The sequence below is a fragment of the Symphalangus syndactylus genome, chromosome 1, assembly GCF_028878055.3.
Source record: "Symphalangus syndactylus isolate Jambi chromosome 1, NHGRI_mSymSyn1-v2.1_pri, whole genome shotgun sequence".
In the NCBI taxonomy this organism is placed as follows: Eukaryota; Metazoa; Chordata; class Mammalia; order Primates; family Hylobatidae; genus Symphalangus; species Symphalangus syndactylus.
Genome location: NC_072423.2, coordinates 151,543,652 through 151,564,982, shown reverse-complemented (window position 1 = coordinate 151,564,982; position 21,331 = coordinate 151,543,652). Strand labels below are relative to the sequence as shown.

The following is a 21,331-nucleotide window of genomic DNA, read 5'->3' as shown; positions in this document are numbered from 1 at the left end:
ATTATAGAGGTACTTGCTTTATTCCTTATGGACATTTCATTTAGTTGAATCTAGTCAAGTTTAGAAAAGTAATCTACCCCTAAATAAAAAGAAGCATAATATAGCAGTTTGGTGTGGCGCAAATGAATTCATTGTTCCTAGGGCTATTATCAGTTTACCTTTATTTCAATCCAGCAGATCTTCTATTAGCACTGTGTATCTATTTTTGAAAGACAGATGAAAAGATTCTGTGTGGGATAGGAGAGAGTGTTTATTGAGTTCTCGTTATGTGCAAAGAGCCAAGCTGGGTTTATATGTATTGTCACATTTAATTGTAACAGCAATTCACTGTGTTAGGTAGTGTTTTATGAAAGAGGAAATTAAGATTGGCAGTGGTGAAGTAACTTGCCCAAGGTCAGACAGTTACTAAGGATTGAGCAGTATTCTAAAACTGAGGTTTATCTAATTCCTGGGACATAACTTTTAGTCATTATTCTCTATTGAGTTTCCAGGTAGAAAGACAGATGCTTCGTTACACTCAATCTTATATTTATTCCAGTGTCTGCCTTATCTTGTAGTAAATTGTTATGTGAGTGGATAATTCTGATTTTACAAATGTATTGTGTCCTGGATTAACTTTGTTCATTGCAAAAAGGATAAAATTCGTCTGGAATATAAAAATCTGCTATGTATACATACAGAATAATCTATACCTAAGTTACTGCAGATGTGATGTGCCTTTTTTTAAAAAAAAAGTCTTGATTTTCTATATTTATAAGAAAATTTGACAATAGGAGCAAAATTGAATTGGAAGAATCTTTTATTATTATAAAATTTTATGCCAAAGTTTGTCCACAAAGATTGAAGGAGATGCATTTAACTCATTAAAACTCATGTAAAACTCAGTAATTTTATTCACATGGATGAATTTTCGAGTGGGTAATTAAATATTTTTTAATATCTCTAAAGATTATGTGCATAGGCTTGTTTTGTCCTAACAGCCCGATGAGATAGGTACTCTAATATTATCTCCTGATTTACAAGCAAGGAAATGGAAGCTCAGAGAGGTAAAGGAGTTGCTAGGGTCCCAGAATTGATGGCAGCAGAACTGGTATTCTAACCTGTGCAGTTTGGCCCCAGAATCCCGCCTCTGAAGTACAGCTGTGTTCTTAGCTCTAACTATGGCATATTGCCATGGCAGACCTCGTAGAGAACTTTATTTTTTTGAACTTTTAAAAATTTTTATTAAAAACTGTGGGGTTTTTTGAGATGAGGTCTCACTCTGTCAGTCAGGCTGGAGTCCAGTGGTGTGATCATGGCTCACTGCAGCCTCGACCTCCTTGCCTCAGGTGATCCTCCCATTTCAGTCTCCTGAGTAGCTGGGAGTACAGGTGCACACCACCACGCTCAGCTAATTTTTGTATTTTTTATAGAAACAGATCTCGCCATGTTGCCCAGGCTGGTCTTGAACTCCTGGGCTCAAGCGATCTGTTGGTCTCAGCCTCCTAAAATGGTAGGATTTCAGAGGCATGAGCCACTGCGCCTGGCTGAACTTTTTTTAAAAAAGGAAATGCAGTTTTTTTTTTCCCACTGAGGTACGTGGAAAAAAAGTACTTGTAATGAGGTACGTAGTTCACTGGGGTGAAATTAATTTGTTCCAAGTATGCTAGTCCCAGATGTTGATAGAATTCTGAATTTTGGGTCACTTTTATATGAAAGACTAAGACTTTCATATATGAAAGTATGACTGAAACCTTAGAATTTTATGAAATAGATAATCACTTCACTATTTTACTCAATTTGTTTCTACACTCAGCATTATTACAGAATCTAAATTAATAGATTTATTTCACATTTGTCTTATCCATTGCTGTTACCATATTTAATGTTAGTCATTTGATAGGAAGAATGATGCAGTTTTTCTTTATTAGTTACAAAGTAATTTATGTAAGCAAGAGTTTTTAAAAAGCATTGTTTTGCAAATATTAAACAGCATGCATAAAGATCATTTTTGTCTGAGGATCAATATCTCATTATAAAAATAATACATATATATAATAGAAAAACGGTGTAGAAATGTATAAAATAGAAAGTGCAAATCCTGTTTATTTCACTCTCAGATATAACACTAAATTTTCCTGTTGTTAAGGTAGCTGAAGTAGTTTTTTTTATCACTTTTTTGAACCCGTTTGTACATGTAAATCTATTTACATATTTTTAAAACATTAACTTTAAATTTAACGTGTTAAATCTTTGAATTTAACATGTATTATTGCATTAGCTACTCATTGAGATATCTGCACAAGTAGTGTTTGCTCAGAACCAATGCCTCTTTCCCCATCACCATTGTTTGTACTGCCTCTTCTAGTTCCTTGGCCAAATTTTTAAGTCCAGAACCAGTTGCTGAGTCAAGCTGGACCAAATTTTCTTTCATGATAATCTGGAACTAAGATTGAGATAATACAGGAGTATGTGTTTGTATCTAAGGGGAATGTCTGGGAGACAGGGAAAGACAGCAACACCTAAATTTTGAGACACATTTTTGCCTTTCCGTTCAATGGAATACCTCTATTCTTTAATAAATTTTCCTGTTATTAAGGTAGCTGAAGTGGTTTGTTATCCTTTCTAATAAAAAAGCTCTATTTGATAAAGTCAGTACTCAAAGATATATTTGTAGACCACAGCACCTTAAATTTAGAAGGATACTTAGAGATCATCTTTACTATTTCCTACTACTATTATCTTTTCTACTTATTTACAGTTTTACTTTACTGCTTTACTTATTTCTTATGTTTAGAAACCACGTAAATCTTTCTTCAAATGAAATATAATGCAGTAACCCAATATATAAAAGTGTTCAGAGGTCCGGAAGAAGCATAGACCTTCATGTATTCCGCCTTGCATGTGTATGAGGAGTTGGGGATGGGTCCATAGGAACCTAAAGAGTAGATGTTCTCAAGCAGAGATAGTTTTACCCCTTAGAGGGCATATTTAGCTGTATCTATGGACATGTTTGGTTATTACAGTTGGGGAGTGTTACTGGTATCCAGTGGGTAGAGTTAAGGGATGCTGTTAAACATAACACACAGGACAGCTCCCCTCCATTAAGTGCATTCAACAGACAAGCCATGGCAAAAGCCGGAGCCTGACGACTTAGGCTGGTAAAGATGCAACAAGCCACTTGTAGGTTTAGCTAGTTGATTACTTACGTAGACAGTGCAAAGATGGGGAAGCTAATAGGACCAGCTCCCCATGGTCTACGTATCTGCGGATGACACTGAAAGGAAAAGGGCCAAATGACTGCATTGAGAGTTGTGGAATACCCTGTTTTGGAAGAGCCAGTAGAAGAGAGAGAGGCAGAAAGCCCCACGCCTCCTCACAAATGGGAGGTGATGAGACACGTGATATCAACTTAATAATGTTTCATTTAGCTCAATGTATCTCAAGTATTATTTCAACATGTAGTGTGTCTAAAACATTAGATTTTTAAACATTATTTCCAACTAAGTCTCTGATATCTGATGTATATTTTATACTTAAAGCATATCTCAATTCAAACAACGTTTTCATGATCAATACTTGATCTGTATTTGGGTTTCATAAAATTTGTAGTTGAGAAACTAGATTTACATACCCGAGGTGTCCTAAATATGTTAAACATTTACCAATATCTGAATCAACTATCAATTTTTAAATTTATAACTTTTTTTTTTTGAGACGGAGTATCTCTTTATCGCCCAGGCTGGAGTACAGTGGCGCGATCTTGGCTCACTGCAACCTCCGTCTCCCAGTTTCAAGCCATTCTCCTGCCTCAGCCTCCCAAGTAGCTGGGATTATAGGTGCATGCCACCACACCTGGCTAATTTTTTTATTTTGGGTAGAGACTGGTTTTCACCATGTTGACCAGGCTGGGCTTGAACTCCTGACCTCAAGTGATCCGCCTGCCTTGGCCTCCCAAAGTGCTGGGATTACAGGCATGAGCCACCACGCCTGGTCTTAACTATGATTTTTAAAATGCAACTAAAAATTCAGATCATCAGTTTCTCTAGTCCCATTTCAAGGATGCAGTACTCACATGTGGCTACTAGCTACCATATTGGGCAGCATAACTCTAGAACACTGGGAAATTACTAACCATTTTATTGCTAAAGAGAAGAGACTAAGACCACACAACCATTACTTCTAAACTTTTCTCCTGACACGCAATTCAGTTCCCTGTTCATTATACTAGAATACCTGTTCTTAAATCTCTATTTTAGAAGAGCTTTATGAGTAAGGCACAGTAGGCTGTACATGATATAATGAGGTTCTCATAGGTTCGTCCAGAGGATATTAATTAAGTTGAAAGAAGAACCCTACTTCATTAAGTGAATGCCACCTCTCATTCAGTGCTGAAGACACCATTGTGCATCACAAAAATGTTTATCTTATGTTTTCAAGAGTAACTTAATAGCACGAGGATATTAAGAGAAAACAGAACTCATCACTCTTTTTGTGTCCCAAATTTAATCTGGTATACACATTCAGTGATTATTTCCTATGAATGCTAGAATTCAAATAACTTCAATGAGTAGTTTATTCAGAGGTAGAAACTCTTTTGTTAAAAAACAAAGGTGTTAATAATTGAAGAGGATTCTAAAAAGAAAAAGGAAGTAAAATATTTTAAAAATGTGAAATTTTGCAAATGAAAATAAGTATTAAATTTATATCAAAGAGTTTTGATTTGTTTTTATTTCTCTGATTTGGCTAATCAGACATAGATTATGCCTTATTTGCAGGATAGTATATCTGCATTATAGGCACATTACCTCAATGTACATATAGTATGTTCACTGTACATTGAGCTCAGCATGTTTTGAAGTTTTGGAGATTTCATCCCTGTTTTATTACCTTTTGTACATATACTACTGTGTGTACAAAACCTTTGAGTGCATCTACTTCACTCTTGCCATTTATTTAAAATATTTTAAACAGTATAACATAATTTAATTGATATCACCAAACTTAAATTTATTCCAAGAATAGGAATATGGGGTTTTTACAGCTGCAAAATAATTGCTTTTTGCAAGTTGGGAGTAGAATTAAATAGAATTCAATGGAAATAGAATTGTAATTAAGTATCTGCATAACGTATATAACATGTATATTAAGCCAGGCTCACTAAAATTATCTTTCTTCAGTATAGTTTATATACTATTAATTTCTTAACTTGCGTGCTTTCTCTTGAGTTAGCTACCTTCTTATAGTTGTTGTTCCTAATTTATATGTGAAAAACTTTTTCTAAATGATTAATGAATTTATCCTGTTGGTGCATCTTGAACCTGTAGATTGGGGTCTTCTGTTAGTTCTAGGAAAATCTGTGGCATTAACTCTGTAAATACATACATGTATGTGTGTGTATGTATATATATATTTTATTTTTTTCTTTTCTTCCAAGACTAATTGCAGCATGTTAGGCCTTTTAGTTTCCATCTTTTATCCATCCTACTCTCTTTTTCCTCTGTATACTTCAGTACTTCAGTCTTGGAAATACTGGTTGTCATATTTTCCAGTTCAGTAATTTTCTCTTTAGCTGTTTCTAATTGCAGTCAGACCCTCTATAAAGCTTTTAAAATATTAGTTTTATATAACATAAAAATCAATTTTATCAAGTTTGAAGTAATGAAATAAAATGAATACATTTTGAGTATACATTTTAATGAGATTTAACAAATGTGTATACCCATATAACTACCACTCTAATCAAGATAATAGAACAGTTTTGTTTACTCCAAAAAGTTGTCTGGTGCCCATCTGCAGTCAATTTTTCTTCTTGTCAGCCATCCCCAGTCAACAATGATCTATTTTCTGACATTGTAGATTAATTTTCTGTTCTAGAAATATGTTCTTGTGTGTCTGGCTTCTTTCACTCATCATGTTTTGAAGTTTTGGAGATTTCATCCCTGTTATATGAAACAAAAGTTTGTTTCTTCTTATTGCTAGGTAGTATTCTGTTGTATGACTGTGCTACGGTTTGCTTCACATTTTTTTCAGTGTTTGACTATTACAAATAAACATATGATCATTCACATGCAAGTCTTTTGTGTGGACACATGGGTTTTTGGTGTATTTGTTTCCTTTTGAGTAAATACTTAAGACTAAGTATGTATGCTAGGACATACAGTAGTGTATATTTAGCTGTATAAGGAACTGCTAAACTGATTTCCAAAATGGTTAAACCATTCATTTGTAATGCCCACAAGTAATGTTTAGAGTTCCAGTTTAGAATCTCCTCATTAACACTTGGTATTGCCAGTCTTTTTAGTTTGTATTTTTCTGTTGACTAATAATGTTGAGCATCTTTTCATGGACTTATTAGTAATTTACATATCTTCTTTTGTGAAATGCCCTAGTGTCTTGCTCATTTTTCAGGTTGTATTGTTTGCCTTTTAATGATTGATTTGTAGAAGTTCTTTCTCTAATCCAGAAGAGTTCTTTATCTTATATATGTGTTGCAAATATTTTCTTCTAGATTGTGTTTTGCCTTTTCATGTTCTTAATGGTGACTTTTGAAGAACAGAAGTTCTTAATTTTGATAAAACACAGTTTATTGGTATTTTCTTTTAAGGCTTAGTTTCTTTTTCTCCTAAGAAATCTTTATATCTCGAGGTCATGAAGATTTTTCTTTCATGTTTTCTTTAACAGATTTTATTGTTTTAACTTTTATGTTAAGTCTGTAGTCCACTTTGAGTTAATGTGTTTGTGTGGTGTGAGGTAAGAGTTATTTTGCGTTTTTTTTTCTTTTCTATATAGAGAATCTGTTGTTTCAGCATGATTTGTTGAATAGGCTGTTTTTCCACCATTGAATTACTGTGCTTCCTTTGTTGAAAAGTCAGTTGACTCACTATATGTTGGTTTATTTATGAGCTGTCTTCTGTTCCGTTGGTCTATGTACCCAAATCTGAATAACATAGTTTTTCAATTAGAAGTTATGCTTCATAACACAAAGTAGCTAGTTTAACTTGCAACTCCAATAATTGCACAAGTCCTATTATATCTATATCTATTCTTATTCTAGTACTGCACTGTCTTGATTACTAGGGCTTTATGATAAATCTTGAAATTAGGTAGTGTGATGAGTCCTTCAACTTTTTAGTTCCACAATTTCCCACTTGATTATCAGAGTGTGCCTGTGTTCCACTTCTTAAGACCATACTTTCCTTTAATTCTTGGAATTTATTTTCTTTAAGTCTTTGAGTGAACTTTTTTATAATTGGTGCTTTGAGGTCTTTGCTAACTAACCCTAACACATCTGGGCTATCCTGGGTTGATTTTTGTGATTTTTTTTTTTCTTGACCGGATCACATTTTCCTTTCTCTCTATATGTTTAATAATTTTTTATTCAATAGTGGACATGCTGGTCACTCTGTGATATTTATTATCTTCCTCTGAAGAATTTTTATTCTTGTTTTAGCAGATCACCTTATTGCTGGTTTAAAATCACCCTTAACTTAGGGAGGTTTGTTTTTAAGCCTTGTTAATGCAGATCTGTGGAAAGCCCACGGTGTTTCCCATGTTTCTTTAAGATTGTCTCTTCTGCAGACCTTGTTTTGCCTCGGTTTCGGGCTTTATTAGTATTATGTGTCTAGACTAGGGCTTATTCTAGGGCACAAGTTCTCAAATGTTTAGTCTCTTTTTGCATTCTTAAAAATTATTGAGCGTTCCACAGAGCTTTTATAGGGGTCATGCATATTGTATTAGACATTGAAACAAAGAAGTTTAAAAAATTAATTCATATAGCAAATAACAAACTTACTGCAGGTTGCATGAATAACATTTTTTGAAAAATTGTTTTCCAAAACAAAAAATAGTCCTAAGAGTGGAATCATTTTACATTTATGCAAATGTTGTTAATATTTGACTTAATTGGAGACAGCAGGATTCTCTTATCTGCTTGTGTTTGCAGTCTTTTCTGATAGGCTTTTTGGGGTCAAAATATCTGAAGAAGATCTACATTTATAGTTACAAAAGGGAAGAGTATATCAGTAACCTTTCCAGTAATTGTGGATATTCTTCTTTGATTCCACATGCAAACTGGACAAATGGTAGTTTCTTAGTGGTTAGCTGCAGTGTGGAATCTGAAACCATGTCAGAAAACGTTTTGCACTCTGTAACATCACAATCCATTGGTCGTCTTACACTTGGAAAGCATCTTTGCCTATGTACCTATGTATGATTTTGTAATGATTTCCATTTGTCATATGAAAAATACTCGTTTCCTAAGTGAGGCCTAACTTGTTAACATGTTGTATTATACTATATAAAATAATTACATTTGTTATTTTATATCCATGTCAGCAGAAAAGTCTATGAATTTGGGAGTCCTTTATAAGTACTTCCTAATTCTTCACAGAGAATATTTTAAAGAAATCTATTGGCCAATATTTAATAAAATACAGTAATTTTACTGCTTCGTTGGGCCATTCTAATGTGAAACCCTCCTTTTTTTACTGCATATATGTGTTATAGTGAAGAATGTAATAATCACTAATAGATGTTGATGGTACTGTCTTGATTTGTGTTATTTTAGTTTTAAGACAGGGTTTCACATTGTCATGCAAGTTGGAGTACATTGGTGCGATCATGGCTCACTGCAGCCTTCACCTCCTGAGGCTCAAGCGATCCTCCCACTTGAGCCCCACGAATAGCTGGGACCACAGGTGTGTGCCATCACGCCTGCCTCAGTTTTTTACTTTTTGAAAAGACCAGGTCTCCCTATGTTGCCCAGGCAGGTCTTAAACTCCTAGGCTCGAGGAATTCTTCCACCTGAGCCTCCCAATGTGGTGGGACTATAGGCATGAGACACCATGCTCGGCTTGTGTTATCAGTAGTTTTATCTTCTGTTGCACCATCAGTGCAAATGTTAATATAATGAAACAAGGGAATAATATCTTAATGGTATTATAAAAATAGTTTTGACTTTGTAGATCCCCAGCTCTCTGTTCTAGGTCATGGTGCTTATTCATAACTAACACTGGCGCTAAGGTGGGTCAGGTGTGTTAAGGCGATTTTAGGTTCTCTTTACTTTCTCAAGGCCAGAATTCCAATTTCTTTCAGCACTGCTCTTTCTCTAGCACCTTGCGACCTCTACTCACTTTGCTGTGCTCTCAGTCCCTAGCAGCTATTGCCAAATCAGTCTCAGGGGTTTTGTCCTGCACAGGTACAGCCCAGCCCAGCCATGTGATCCCTGGGGACTCCTTCACAGGCATCTGGGGCCTGCTCTCTGCATAGATCTCTCTTCTCTAGTTTCCCATTCTGCCGACTCCAGCCAATTCTTCTGCCCTGAGTTTGGATTTCTGTCTTCTCAGTTCAGTGTAACCACCATGTTCTACTTTGACTCTTGTTGTGTTTATGTAGTTGGCAAATTGTGTTAGGCAGAGAGTTGGGTGATTATGGTACCCATCTTGTGAGTTACTCTTCTTTCAGGGATCACAGTTTACAACTGCAGCTGGCTACTGCCTGCAATTAGTTACTTCATCTATTTTCTCCAGTTTCATAATTGGTTATGTCAGAGAGGGAAAGCTAGTCTGATACCAGTTATTCCATTGTGGCTGGAAACTGAAGTTTCATTTAAAATTTTTATTGTTATATTTTTATTTCTAAAAGTTCTGTTTTATTCTTTTATAAATTTGCCTTTTTTTATAGTTTCATCTTTTTTAGATCTTTCAGCTTGTCTTTTATTAAACACAATAAGCATGGTTCTTTTTGTAATACATGTCTTATACCTCTGATACCTGAAGTTTTTATGGGTCTGTTCTTGAGTTGTCTATTAGCAGTGGTAGGTTTTGCATTTTAGATTATTTATGTGCCTCATTATCTTGGTTATGCACTGGACATTTTACCAACTCTTTATTTATAGGAGCTACTGCCAATCTGGGGCCACCTTAAATCAAATTCAAGGCTTTAGATATCGTAGACAGCCAAAGTTTCCAACCAGAGCTATAATTCTGTAATAGGTCCAGTTCACATCTACTTTATCCTCATCCGGAGGTATCACCCTTGTTGTGTGGGGAACAATCTCGTAATAGTCCTTATTTTGGGGGGGGCTCTGGGCTTTTATTGCTCTTCCCCTTATTCCATGAGACATTGAAATGACAGATTTTATTTTTCTTGATCAATAATTGCCTTCAGAACAATCACAGCTTCCATACGTGTTTACCCTCTAGATTTCTTTTGCTCTTCAGCCTTCAGCTGGCAATTCTTTAACTGTCTTGTTAGCTCATAGATGATTTTAGAAGTTGCGTTTTTGTTTTTGTTTTGAATCTAGTTCTGTTCGTTGTTTACAGCCTAAGGGTAGATTTAAATAAGCTACTCTGCCATTACTGAAAACAGAAAATTGTGCCGTTTAAATTCTAATTTAAATTCAGTAAGCCATCCTATATAGGGATAGCACTGGTTACTTGAATTTGCTTTTTTGTTTTTTTCTTTTCTTTTTAAAATGGAGTCTCGCTCTGTCACCCAGGCTGGAGTGCAGTGGCATGATCTCGGCTCACTGAAAGGTCCACCTCCCGGGTTCACGCCATTCTCCTGCCTCAGCCTCCTGAGTAACTGGGAGTACAGGTGCCCGCCACCACGCCTGGCTAGTTTTTTGTATTTTTAGTAGAGATGGGGTTTCACGTTGTTAGTCAGGGTGGTCTTGGTCTCCTGACCTCGTGATCTGCTCACCTCAGCCTCCCAAAGTGCTGGGATTACGCGCCTGGCCTTGAATTTTCATATTTACTGTTAGTGGTAAATCAACTTCAGATAATTTGAAAAATAAAATACATTAGCTTGACTACTTTTATGCTGTAATAAGTAACATGTATTTTGGATGAAAACATAAAAGTTTTAAAAAAATCTATAATATATAAATATATACTGTATTACTGTATAGTATATACTGTAGCATACTATATGTGATATAATGTATACTGTATAATATAATGGCATAACTTCTGCCATTATATAATATCATACCATTTTAATATACATGTTTGTGTAGAAGAAATTGTGCATAAACACAAGGATCTATCATGTTTCAGTTTATAAAAATAGTTTGTCTCTTAAAGCTCATGTGTAAAGAGTCTTATACATTGAAGGCTGTACTATAGTTAAAATTTAGTCCTTTGATATTTTTCTGTAAAATTAAAAATTTTCTTTGCTTAAAAAATTCAAGGAACTTGGTTCTTTATGTAATCCTATTTTTGAAACTTAGTCTAATAAATGTATATCTCTTTACTCTTAAAGAGTTAGATGCTTATAATTTTAAAGTAAAAACTTCCTAAAACATCTTTTGATAATTTACTCTAAAAAGCTTGCTACATTTTTAGCTTGGAAAATTCACGTTGTTTCTATGTCTTCTGTCTTTTAAAATCAGTTAATAATGCCTGCAGTTAAACACAGTTTATTATAGTAGCACTTTGTAATTTCTAGGAATTCAACAAAATGAGTCTTTGTATAAATGTAGAAATATTTTGTTTTTATTTGCAATAATTATGCAAATGCTTAACTTTAATGGTTTTAAAGGATGAAATGAAACAACATAGCTAAAGTAATACATGCTGAATTTGGCTCCCCGTGGCTGAATGCCTGTACCAGAAATGGGAAAATCGTGTGTCCTTCTTGCCATAGCTCATTTGAAAATGGTGTTTGAATTTTGTGACCCTACCTTAGTTTTAACTGTCTTGTTATGCCAGCTGCTTACATTTTCTTTGCCCCTCTTACCTCAAAAGGAGATAAATAGAGCTGAGATGCATTAGTAAAACAGTTAGAAACCACCTACTCTCTGGAATTTGAGGTTTGATAATGTCCCAGTGGTTAAAGATAGTATAGGGGTCTTTGTGAATGGCCATAGTACCCTTGAATTTACGTACTGAGTATTACTCAGATTTTAGTTTCCTTCTTTTTCTTTCAAACCTTACTTTGTACATTGTTGGTGTATTTTGGGAACTGTGCTTCAGGTTATTTGTGCTACTTTTTAAAAATACTATGACACTGTATCATCAAGCAATGTGCTAGTTTTTAAGAAAAATCTGTTTTAGTGTACTATCAATGCATATTGATTTTACAAGTTGAATTTCTAATTTTATTTTGTGTTAATAGTCGCATTTTATTATTCTCTTTGATGGCTCAGAATGTTGAAAACAAATTTTGAAGCATCCAGAATTGTGTCTTAGATGACACCACTTTGAGTACAGTGTGGCATTCTTGAAAACTATTGTTACCTTTGCCTCATGTATGTGCCATTCTTCTGGTATTAGAAAATAGTCCCACATAAATTCCCATAGAGAACAGCGGAAGGATCAGATTTGAAGGCACTTTAGGATGAAATTCTATTTGAGAAATTGCTTGGGGAATATTATAGTTTGGGACATTTAAGAATCTATTTGACAACCTTCAGTGCTCCTGGTGTCAACTTTTAGTTTTGTTTGTTCTTTTTAAAGAGTTAAGATAAATGAAAACCTATTATTATTTTTTTCATTTTGACTCAGAGGGTGGGAGAAGAAGAGATTCTATTTGAAGCAGCTGTTTTTTATTTTTATTTTTTGAATATTTTAGATCTTAATGCTTCAAGTCTTTGGCTATAACTTTAAAAGCATTATCAGAGATTTGAGACCGCTGCTAAAATATGTAGAGATCACCTTATCAAGTTTAGTCCCTTTATTTTAAAAGTCGTGAGAACTGAGGCCCAGAGAATTTCTTGTGTGCCCTGGCTCAGTGCTTCTCAAATTGTCTGTGGTAGAGAACGGGGTTTTCTTTTTTCCCCAGTGCATGACAGACCAATAATTTTGTAAAATATAAATAAAAAGAAGTACTGGAGAAGGTAATTTTGAAACAACAGACATAGTTCTAAATACCTTCAGTTTCGGTTCTTATCTCAATGTAGATGGATTATAAACAGTTCTAGGAATGGAATTTTGTATTATATGCTTTGTATAGCATAGACCTGGGAATGCAACTTTGTATAATATGCTTTGTATAGCACAGACCACGTTTATATGGCACTGCCCAAGGTCAGGGGTCAGCAAAATGGTCCGTAGGCCAAACCTAGCCTGTCTCTTGTTTTTGTGTGGCTTGCAAACTACAAATCGTTTATATATTTTTTAATGGTTTTTTAAAAAATCAAAAGAAGAATATTTTATAAATTCTATAAAATTTAAGTTTCAAAGTCTGTAAGTAAGATTTTATTGGAATGCAGCCATGCTCATTCATTTAAATATTATCTGTGGCTGCTTTCGCACTATAATGGTAGAGTCGAGGGAGGGATGAGGACCCTTGAACAATGCAGGGGTTAGGACCGTTGAACAACATGCATTTTAAAATTCGAATGTAACTTTCTCCCACAAAATTAATAGCCTACTATTGACCAGAAGCCTTATCGATAACATAAACAGTCAATTAACACATATTTTGTATATTATATGTATTATATATTGTATTCTTACAGTAAAGCAAGCTAGAGAAAAGAAAACATTTTTAAGAAAATCACAAGGAAGATAAAATGTTTTTACTGTTCATTAAATGGAAGTGGATCTCCATAAAGATCTTCATCCTCATCATCTTCACATTGAGTGGGCTGAGGAGGAGGATGAGGTGTGGTTGTTCTTGTTGTCTTAGGGGTGGCAGAGACAGGCACACTCAGTGTAACTTTTACTGAAAAAAATCTGCACATATGTGGACTCATGCAGTTCAAACTTGTGTTATTCTCAGCTACAGTTGAGACAGAGACCAAATAGTCCATAAAGACTAAAATATTTACTATCAGCCTATTACAGAAAAAGTTAGCTGACCCCTGCCCTAGAGCAAAGCATGGAATTAGTCGTCACTGGTAGAGTTGAGAGTACACATTTTAACATGTGCTTTAAATATTATGGTGAGCTGATGGGGATTGTCATGCTCCCTGCCCAGCACCTTTGCATACCACTTTATGTTCTAATTCAGTCCTCCTGGCAATCTTGTAACCTTGTATGAAAGCTGGATAAGTTTAGACCCCTCCTGATCTAATGAGAGGTTAGATCCCTTACTTCTCCTAAAAGTCTTAACTTTACTGAGTTTTAAATTTTTAATTCATATGTGATGAATTAAATATGGTTAAATATTTTCTAATGTGAATTTGGTTATCAGCTTCTGGTTTAGAAAATTCAGCTACTTCTTTTCCTGTTGCTACATTACTTTGCTGTAGATGTGTCTGTGTTCAGGTCTAATTAAAGAGATAGGCATGGCCCGAACATACTTAGAAAATATCTATTTCAAGTAAATGTTTACTTCTTTTAATGTCACCTAAAGTACAACAAAACTACAACTAAACCGTAATGGCAGATTTCTATTACAAAATAGGCAAGATATAATAGTTAAAATACTGGTTAAAACAAGAAGGATTGAGGTTTTAGGTGACTTTGGAGAAACAGTCAGACTTTCACTGTTTTGCTTACAGCACTCATTAAAAACTACAAAATGAAAGCTCCCGTCATATAATTGTCAAACTCAGATAAAAATATTTCTTTACTTCTTGTTTAAAGCAGATTCTGAAGTTCCTGAAGTATGCAGTTAAACTCTGCTTTTCATGGTAGCTGTTATTTCTTGTGTTTTCTTCCCCTTTGCATGTGATCACTCAGCAACTAAATAAAGTTAGAGATAGTTATCAGCTTGCATTTGATACTTGAGTCTGCTTTATGATAAAGACCTTTTATAAGCCAAATCTTCACATTAGAATTTCTTCCTGGAATTAAAAAACATGTTGTTACTATAGGTGTACCCATTATGATGAAAGAGTAACTACACTTTGATATTGTGGCACTCACTGTTTTATTCTACTGACTCTTGAATCAGTTTATAAACATCTGGAAAACAATTATGTTCATTGTTTGCATTCACATAGGAAATAATACAGAAAGGCTTTGTAAAATCTCACTGCATCTTCTCAAGGCATAGCTAGTTTTTATTGTCCCAGGTCTGAAACTCCCCAAAATGTAATGTATGAGATGCACAGGCTCACCTTCCTGGCAGCTGTGTCCTAGTTCTGGATAAGGCTGTTGTTTGTCCATTATAACAAAGCCATTGATTTTATGACTAATGCATTAAAGGAAAAGGAAGAGCTTTGTAAACAGAAGGACTTACTGCTTGGTAATGTGTGAGCATTACCTTCCAAATATTGCTAAAGAATGTATGTGCTTTAGCATGGAACTGTCATGAATGAATGAAAATTTGGGACTCATCAACGGTAGTGCCTCATAACTTACAACTGAATTTTACTTAATGGAACAACTTTTTAATACATTCATTTATTTAATCATTGTTTGGGTAGTATTACAGCAACAGTCTCCTCCTCTCCTGCCCTCTCCACCCTACCTGCGTATACACACCACATACCAGATGTGGCTGATAAATGTTTTGGATTAATATATCTGGATTTTACTTAAACAGTGATTTTCTCTTTTGTAGGAACCTCCATATTTAAGAATTCCCAGTAGTTACTTTTACCCAATATGGCAGGCATTACATTCATGCCTTAGAATATATTATAGTGATTGAGTTTCTATTTCTAAACATTTCTGATGGAAAGAATGAGTATAGGAGGCAGTTCCTTTTTGCAGCTCCACTCCACGGGACCAGGGTTACACGCATTACTATGTCTGTTAAACTCCTCGGAAGCAAGCCAGTATGTTATGGTGAGTTTCATGTGCAAGTGGTGAGCCACTAAAAGGCTTGCACAGTATTATAACTATTCTGAGGAGAGGAAGCGTTTGGAAATTCAGCAGTAAAGCAGCAACAGCAACAAGCAGCCACAGTGGTAGTAAAGAGAGGGCAGGTTCACAGTTAGCATATTTCATAGTGTGAGCCAGCGAGCACATAGCTTCCCATACTGCTACTTGAAGGAGGCGAACCAAAACTCTACATTGCAAGATTTTTCTAGTTTCATGTTTATGATGTTAAGTCATGTGATAATACTGTACCATAAGTTGCCAACTTCATTTTACTCTAGAGAGGCTTCTTTGCTGCAGTCTTTTTTTTCTTTTTTTTTTTTCTTGAAAGAGAAAAAAATTGTGCAATGTATGTTTATGCCTACACCATGCCGAGACGACACTTACCAGTAAATAATCTCTGTATCCCCGAGGTAAGATATTGTTTCTGCTTTCCCTGCACAGTGCTGCTGCAGCACGGAGCTGATCCAAACATTCGGAACACTGATGGGAAATCAGCCCTGGACCTGGCAGATCCTTCAGCAAAAGCTGTCCTTACAGGTAAGAACACAGAGAGCTACCGAATGATTATATCTGTGTAACTCCTTACTTGATTTTTTAAAATCTTGTTATGCTGAATTTTTCTTTTCACTGATGAAGCTAAGCAAATATATCTGCCGTTATCTACTACTTTATTATTGATTTGATATCTGTCTCATTAATTGCTATGCTGTCATAAGCATAAGCAGTAAGATTGTCGGTCTACTTAGAATGGTAGCATTAAATCATAACATCTTTTACTCATATTTTAGTCATTTTTATGGTTTATATCATAATTTTTCTGTGTCTCATCCTCTCAGTTGTTTAAGACCTTTACTGTTGAGCAAGCAAGGGCATTTATATTACTATAAAAGTAGTTTTGATTGGAAAGACAACCTGCTGCCTGCTGCCTTATTTCTTGGATCGATAGTTAAATAAAATATGCCGCTGCCTCTCCCTTGCCACCCCGTTTATACTTTAATCATATGTTTTCACTTTTACCATGACAGATAAGTTATTTTTAACTGAGGCATTTATTATCTTTTTACTTCAGATAATGCAAATTTGTGGCTTAAATATTAGTTTTATTAAAGCAAATGCCAAGAACCAGCAAAGAGGAAATGCTAGAATGGAAAAGGTTCTCTCATAAGAATATAGAAAACAGTGCTCTAAGTGTTTTCATTGATCTTCATTCTCAAAATGCTGCATTGGATCTATTTTTGTTTTTATTCTTATCATCTGAGTCCTGCTGCCTTTGCCCTCTTTTACTTAACTGACCTTTGTAATGAGCCTCTGTCACTGCAGTGCTAACAGGATTGTTTTAGGTTATGTGAAAGTAAATGACTTTTAACTACCTTTTAAATTTGCCCTTGGTTGAAGAAAATAAATCTTTTGTTCTTGTTTAAGTTTAGAGTCCATGGTGTGAAAATTTAGCAAAAATACTGAGGTGAAGGGAAAACGTTTATGTACAGAAAGCTCTGAAAATCTATGGAATTTTGCTTAATTACTCTGCATAGAAAAACAACTTTTCACTGTGCTAAAATTAATATAATTATTGCTCAGATTAATATGATTTTTCTCAATCAAAGATTAGTGTATTTAGTTGCTGAATAACAGTAACATACACTAGAGTAATAAACCTACTTAAATTAGTGTAGATAAGAAATTTAAGTATAAATATATAATTTTAAGTAGTGAAATTAAAATAAATAGCCTCGGGCCTGCTCAGATTCTACAGCCTTTCAGTCTCTTAACAAAGCCCTGGGCAACAATAGCAGCTTTAGAGTGGTCTCTGACCAAAGGAGAAATACAGTGCATAGTAACAGGGGTAGGTTATAAATGCTGAGCAAGACTCTCTCTATATCTAAATGTCCTCCCTCTGACCTTTCCTTCTTTCCAACTCTCAACACCTGCTTTGTCCATTTGTTATATACATTTAATGCAACAACGCTTTTAGATCTACTTTCACTTTTTTAAAAGGCAAAATTTAATATAAGTTATTAACAAGAAACTATCTCCTAATTTGTAATGAATTTCAGGGGAGATTATATTGGATGTTGTTAGTTTGGGAAAGAGCTTTGGAACAATCACTTGTGGAGACACAGGATTCTTGGAGGACAGATATCACATCTACTAAAATTGACTTGAAAGCCATCTAATACTGTACTTTGCTTAGATAGGAAGATACGAAATTCTTGGTCATAATACTGATTTTGTTAGTTGTCCTTTTCAACAATATCTACTTTTTTGGAAATGATCTACAGCTTTTCAGATGCGATTTAAAAGGAAAAGTGTAGTAATATCGTTAATTTCGTTGAAATATAAATCAGTTCTATTTCTACATTCATGTTATATAATGCAGTGAACTAACACTTAGGTGAAATGTATTCCAAAATGTTTTTCTGCCCATATGGGCTCTCTAATAAGTAATTCTTTCCAGTGGAATTATGGTGAAAGAATTATTTCCAGAGCTAAATTTATAAGATTAAACATTAATTTTTTTAAAAAGGATTTCTTTTGAAAGGAATGCCTTACAGTTATTAGAGATCATTCTGAGTAACATGTCATTCTTTATTTTTATGCCAGATGCAATTGTAGTACCCTTACTTACCTTGAGAGTGAATTTTCCTTCTTAAATATTTTTTCTTTAGGAATTTACTTGCTGAAAATCTCTTTCCAGTATCTTATCGTTTTATGTTATTATTTTTGTGCATTAGCCTAAACTGTGTACAAATGTTTATGTGTTTTCCTTAAAGGCAATTAACAAAGTGACAATCTTTTTTTTTTTGAGATGGAGTTTTGCTCTGTTGCCCAGGCTGGAGTTCAGTGGCATGATCTTAGCTCACTGCAACCTCCACCTCCTGGGTTCAAGCGATTCTTCTGCTTCAGCCTCCCAAGTAGCTGGGACTACAGGCATGTGCCACCACGCCTGGGTAATTTTTGTATTTTTAGTAGAGATGGGGTTTCACCATGTTGGCCAGGCTGATCTCGAACTCCTGACCTCAGGTGATCTGTCTGCCTGACTCTTTTTATAGAACATTTAAAAATATGTGACTAATACCCTCTTATACATAAGAATGCATGTTTTTTAATAAAGCTATAGAAAGCAACAGTGTACCCTTAATTTTGCAATTAAGGGACCCTAGCACGTAGCCATTGGTTTTGGATAGTACAGTTGGGTATTTAAAAGAGAAGACTTACTCAGAGAGAGTCATCATCCTCTTTGCTGAATTATTATGTAAGTGAATGACAGGCTTCGAAGAAATCTTGAGGGCTTTCTTTTGTTTTTCTGCTAATGACTGAAGTTCGGGTCAATAAACTGAAGGACTTGGAGGTATTTAGGCTTTTTTTTGTTCATTTTTTGTTTTAAACAAGGATATGAAGAGTCAAAAACAGCCTATGTAAATGTTATTGAAGAGCAGTTTTTGTGTGTTTTGATTATAAATTTTTTAAAGTAACATACTTTTGGCCTTTTCTTTCTGATAGGAAAAGAAATACATTCATTTGGAAATTTAGAGAAATGGGAAAAGGATGAAAAAGAAAAATCATTTGTAATTTTGCTACTTAGAGATAACATTTTGGTGTACTTTATTTATAACCTTTTCTTCTGTGAGTATCCCACACTCTTATTTCTCTTTAATCAAATCAGCCTAATGTGTTATAAACTGCTTAATAATATATATTTTTCAAATTTAGTTACATAAATGTTCCCAAAGGCATTAAGTACTTTTCTACAACCTGAGTTTATAACAACTTCATAGTACCCTTCTATGAGCATATTTTAGTTTTCTGAGTGAATTCCCTAGTGTTTCACATTTAGGTAGGTTGTTTTCAGTCTTTATTCTTCCTTGTGAATTTAGAGTCATTTAATCAATTCTATTGGAAGTGTGCTTCATCAGATTCAGTCTTAGCATCCATGGACATGGTAGATACCTCTGTTCTTGACTTTGAAGTAAGGAAGCTTTGGAAAATGAGGAGCTTTCCTTTTTAAAAAGTCTGCACTGCATGTGGTATTATGGGCGAGCCACATTTAAGTTAAAGGTGGTTGACAAAGGAAATGTTTGTTGAAGAGGGCTAGAAAGTAGGATCTTTGTTAATTATGTGAAGGAGATTCTGTGGGCAGAGTGGAAAGGATAGAGGGAGCAGTGGAAAATTGAATCAAAAAAAGAGGTAAGAGCAGATTGAGACTGAGAGTTTGGAAAAGGATAGATAACCAAAGGAATGTTTGTCATTGTCAGGACCAAGGATGATGGGGGTGTAAAGTGAGTGAGTTTAGATGGTCACAGCGTTGCTAAGATGGTTGATCCTAGTATTTTCCTAGTGCATATAGGGTTAAGGGGATGGGGAAGGAGGATATATTTGCATTCAGGTGTCTCAAGAATAAATTAGCTTTAACCTGGATTCATTGCACTTCTGTGGAAATCCAAATCTGTGATTGATGGGTAGCCTCCATTCTCTCTATAAGGAATCAGCTGTGGCTCAGGCCACCAGCAATATTGAGGTGTCTGGTGTGTTCTTGCTGAGACTGGCTTAGTAAGTCAGCAAAATGTATCCAAAATCCTTTGCTTTTTTTTTTTTTTTCTACTGACTGCCTCGGGCTGCCCTTCAGATAAGACCAACATCTTTAGCATAACCAGTGAGGACTTAAATGATCTGTACCCTGACCACCTAGCTTGGACTACTAGATTTTGCTGAAGCCAAAATTTGGAACTCTTTCCTTTTTTTTTTTTTTTTTTTTTTTTTTTTTTTTTTTTTTTTGAGTTGGAGTCTCGCTCTGTCGCCAGGTTGGAGTGCAGTGGCGCTATCTTGGCTCACTGCAACTTCCGCCTCCTGGGTTCAAGCGATTCTCCTGCCTCAGCCTCCGAAGTAGCTGGGACTATAGGCAGGCGCCACCACACCCAGCTAATTTTCGTATTTTTAGTATAGACGGAGTTTCACCACGTTGGCCAGGGTGGTCTCAATCTCGTGACCTCGTGATCCGCCTGCCTAGGCCTCCCAAAGTGCTGGGATTACAGGTGTGAGCCACCGCGCCCTGCCGGGACTGCTTTCTTTGCCTCACACTTTGTATCCAACCTATCAGGAATTCAGGTCTACTGTACTTTCAAATCCCCAATCTGACCATTTCTCACCATCCTCACTGCTTTAGCCCTGGGTCACACCTTCATCCTCTGTTTCACGACAGCAGTAGCCTCATAATGGATCTCTCTGCCACTACTTAAACTTCGCTCAGTTCTCCTCACTGCAGCTAGAATGGTCTTACTAAAGCATAAATCAGCTCTATAATCAGAAAATTCTTTAGTATATTCCCATAGCCTCTGAATACAATTCAGATTCTTTAACAGTGGCCTGTCCTGATCTGGCTCCTGCCTTGCATTTCTCTCATCTTTTCTTCTACTATATTCTCTTTTGGTCTTTTTGCTTCAGCTACAGCTGGCTGCTTGCTGCCCCTCAAACAGATGACACCTTATTCTGTGTCTGGGCTAACATAAGCTATTTACTGAAACTGGAACACTTGCCCAGTTCATCAGTTAAATCTGTAGTTCAAACGTCTACTCCTCAAAGAAGGCTTCTTGTCCCTGGTGCCATTAGCCTACTTGATTTCCTTCATGGATTTA

The 21,331-nt window shown here is 35.3% G+C and overlaps 1 protein-coding gene across 3 annotated transcripts in view; it reads left to right on the top strand.

The window, feature by feature from the left end:
• The window catches only part of TNKS (tankyrase), a 208,047-nt gene that overhangs the window by 27,508 nt on the left and 159,208 nt on the right, over positions 1–21,331 (top strand). For all 3 annotated transcript variants that reach the window (XM_055288544.2, XM_055288558.2, XM_055288552.2), the window contains exon 3: positions 16,143–16,238. In XM_055288544.2, coding sequence (XP_055144519.1) covers positions 16,143–16,238 — 96 coding nt within the window. The remainder of the gene's footprint in view (positions 1–16,142; positions 16,239–21,331) is intronic.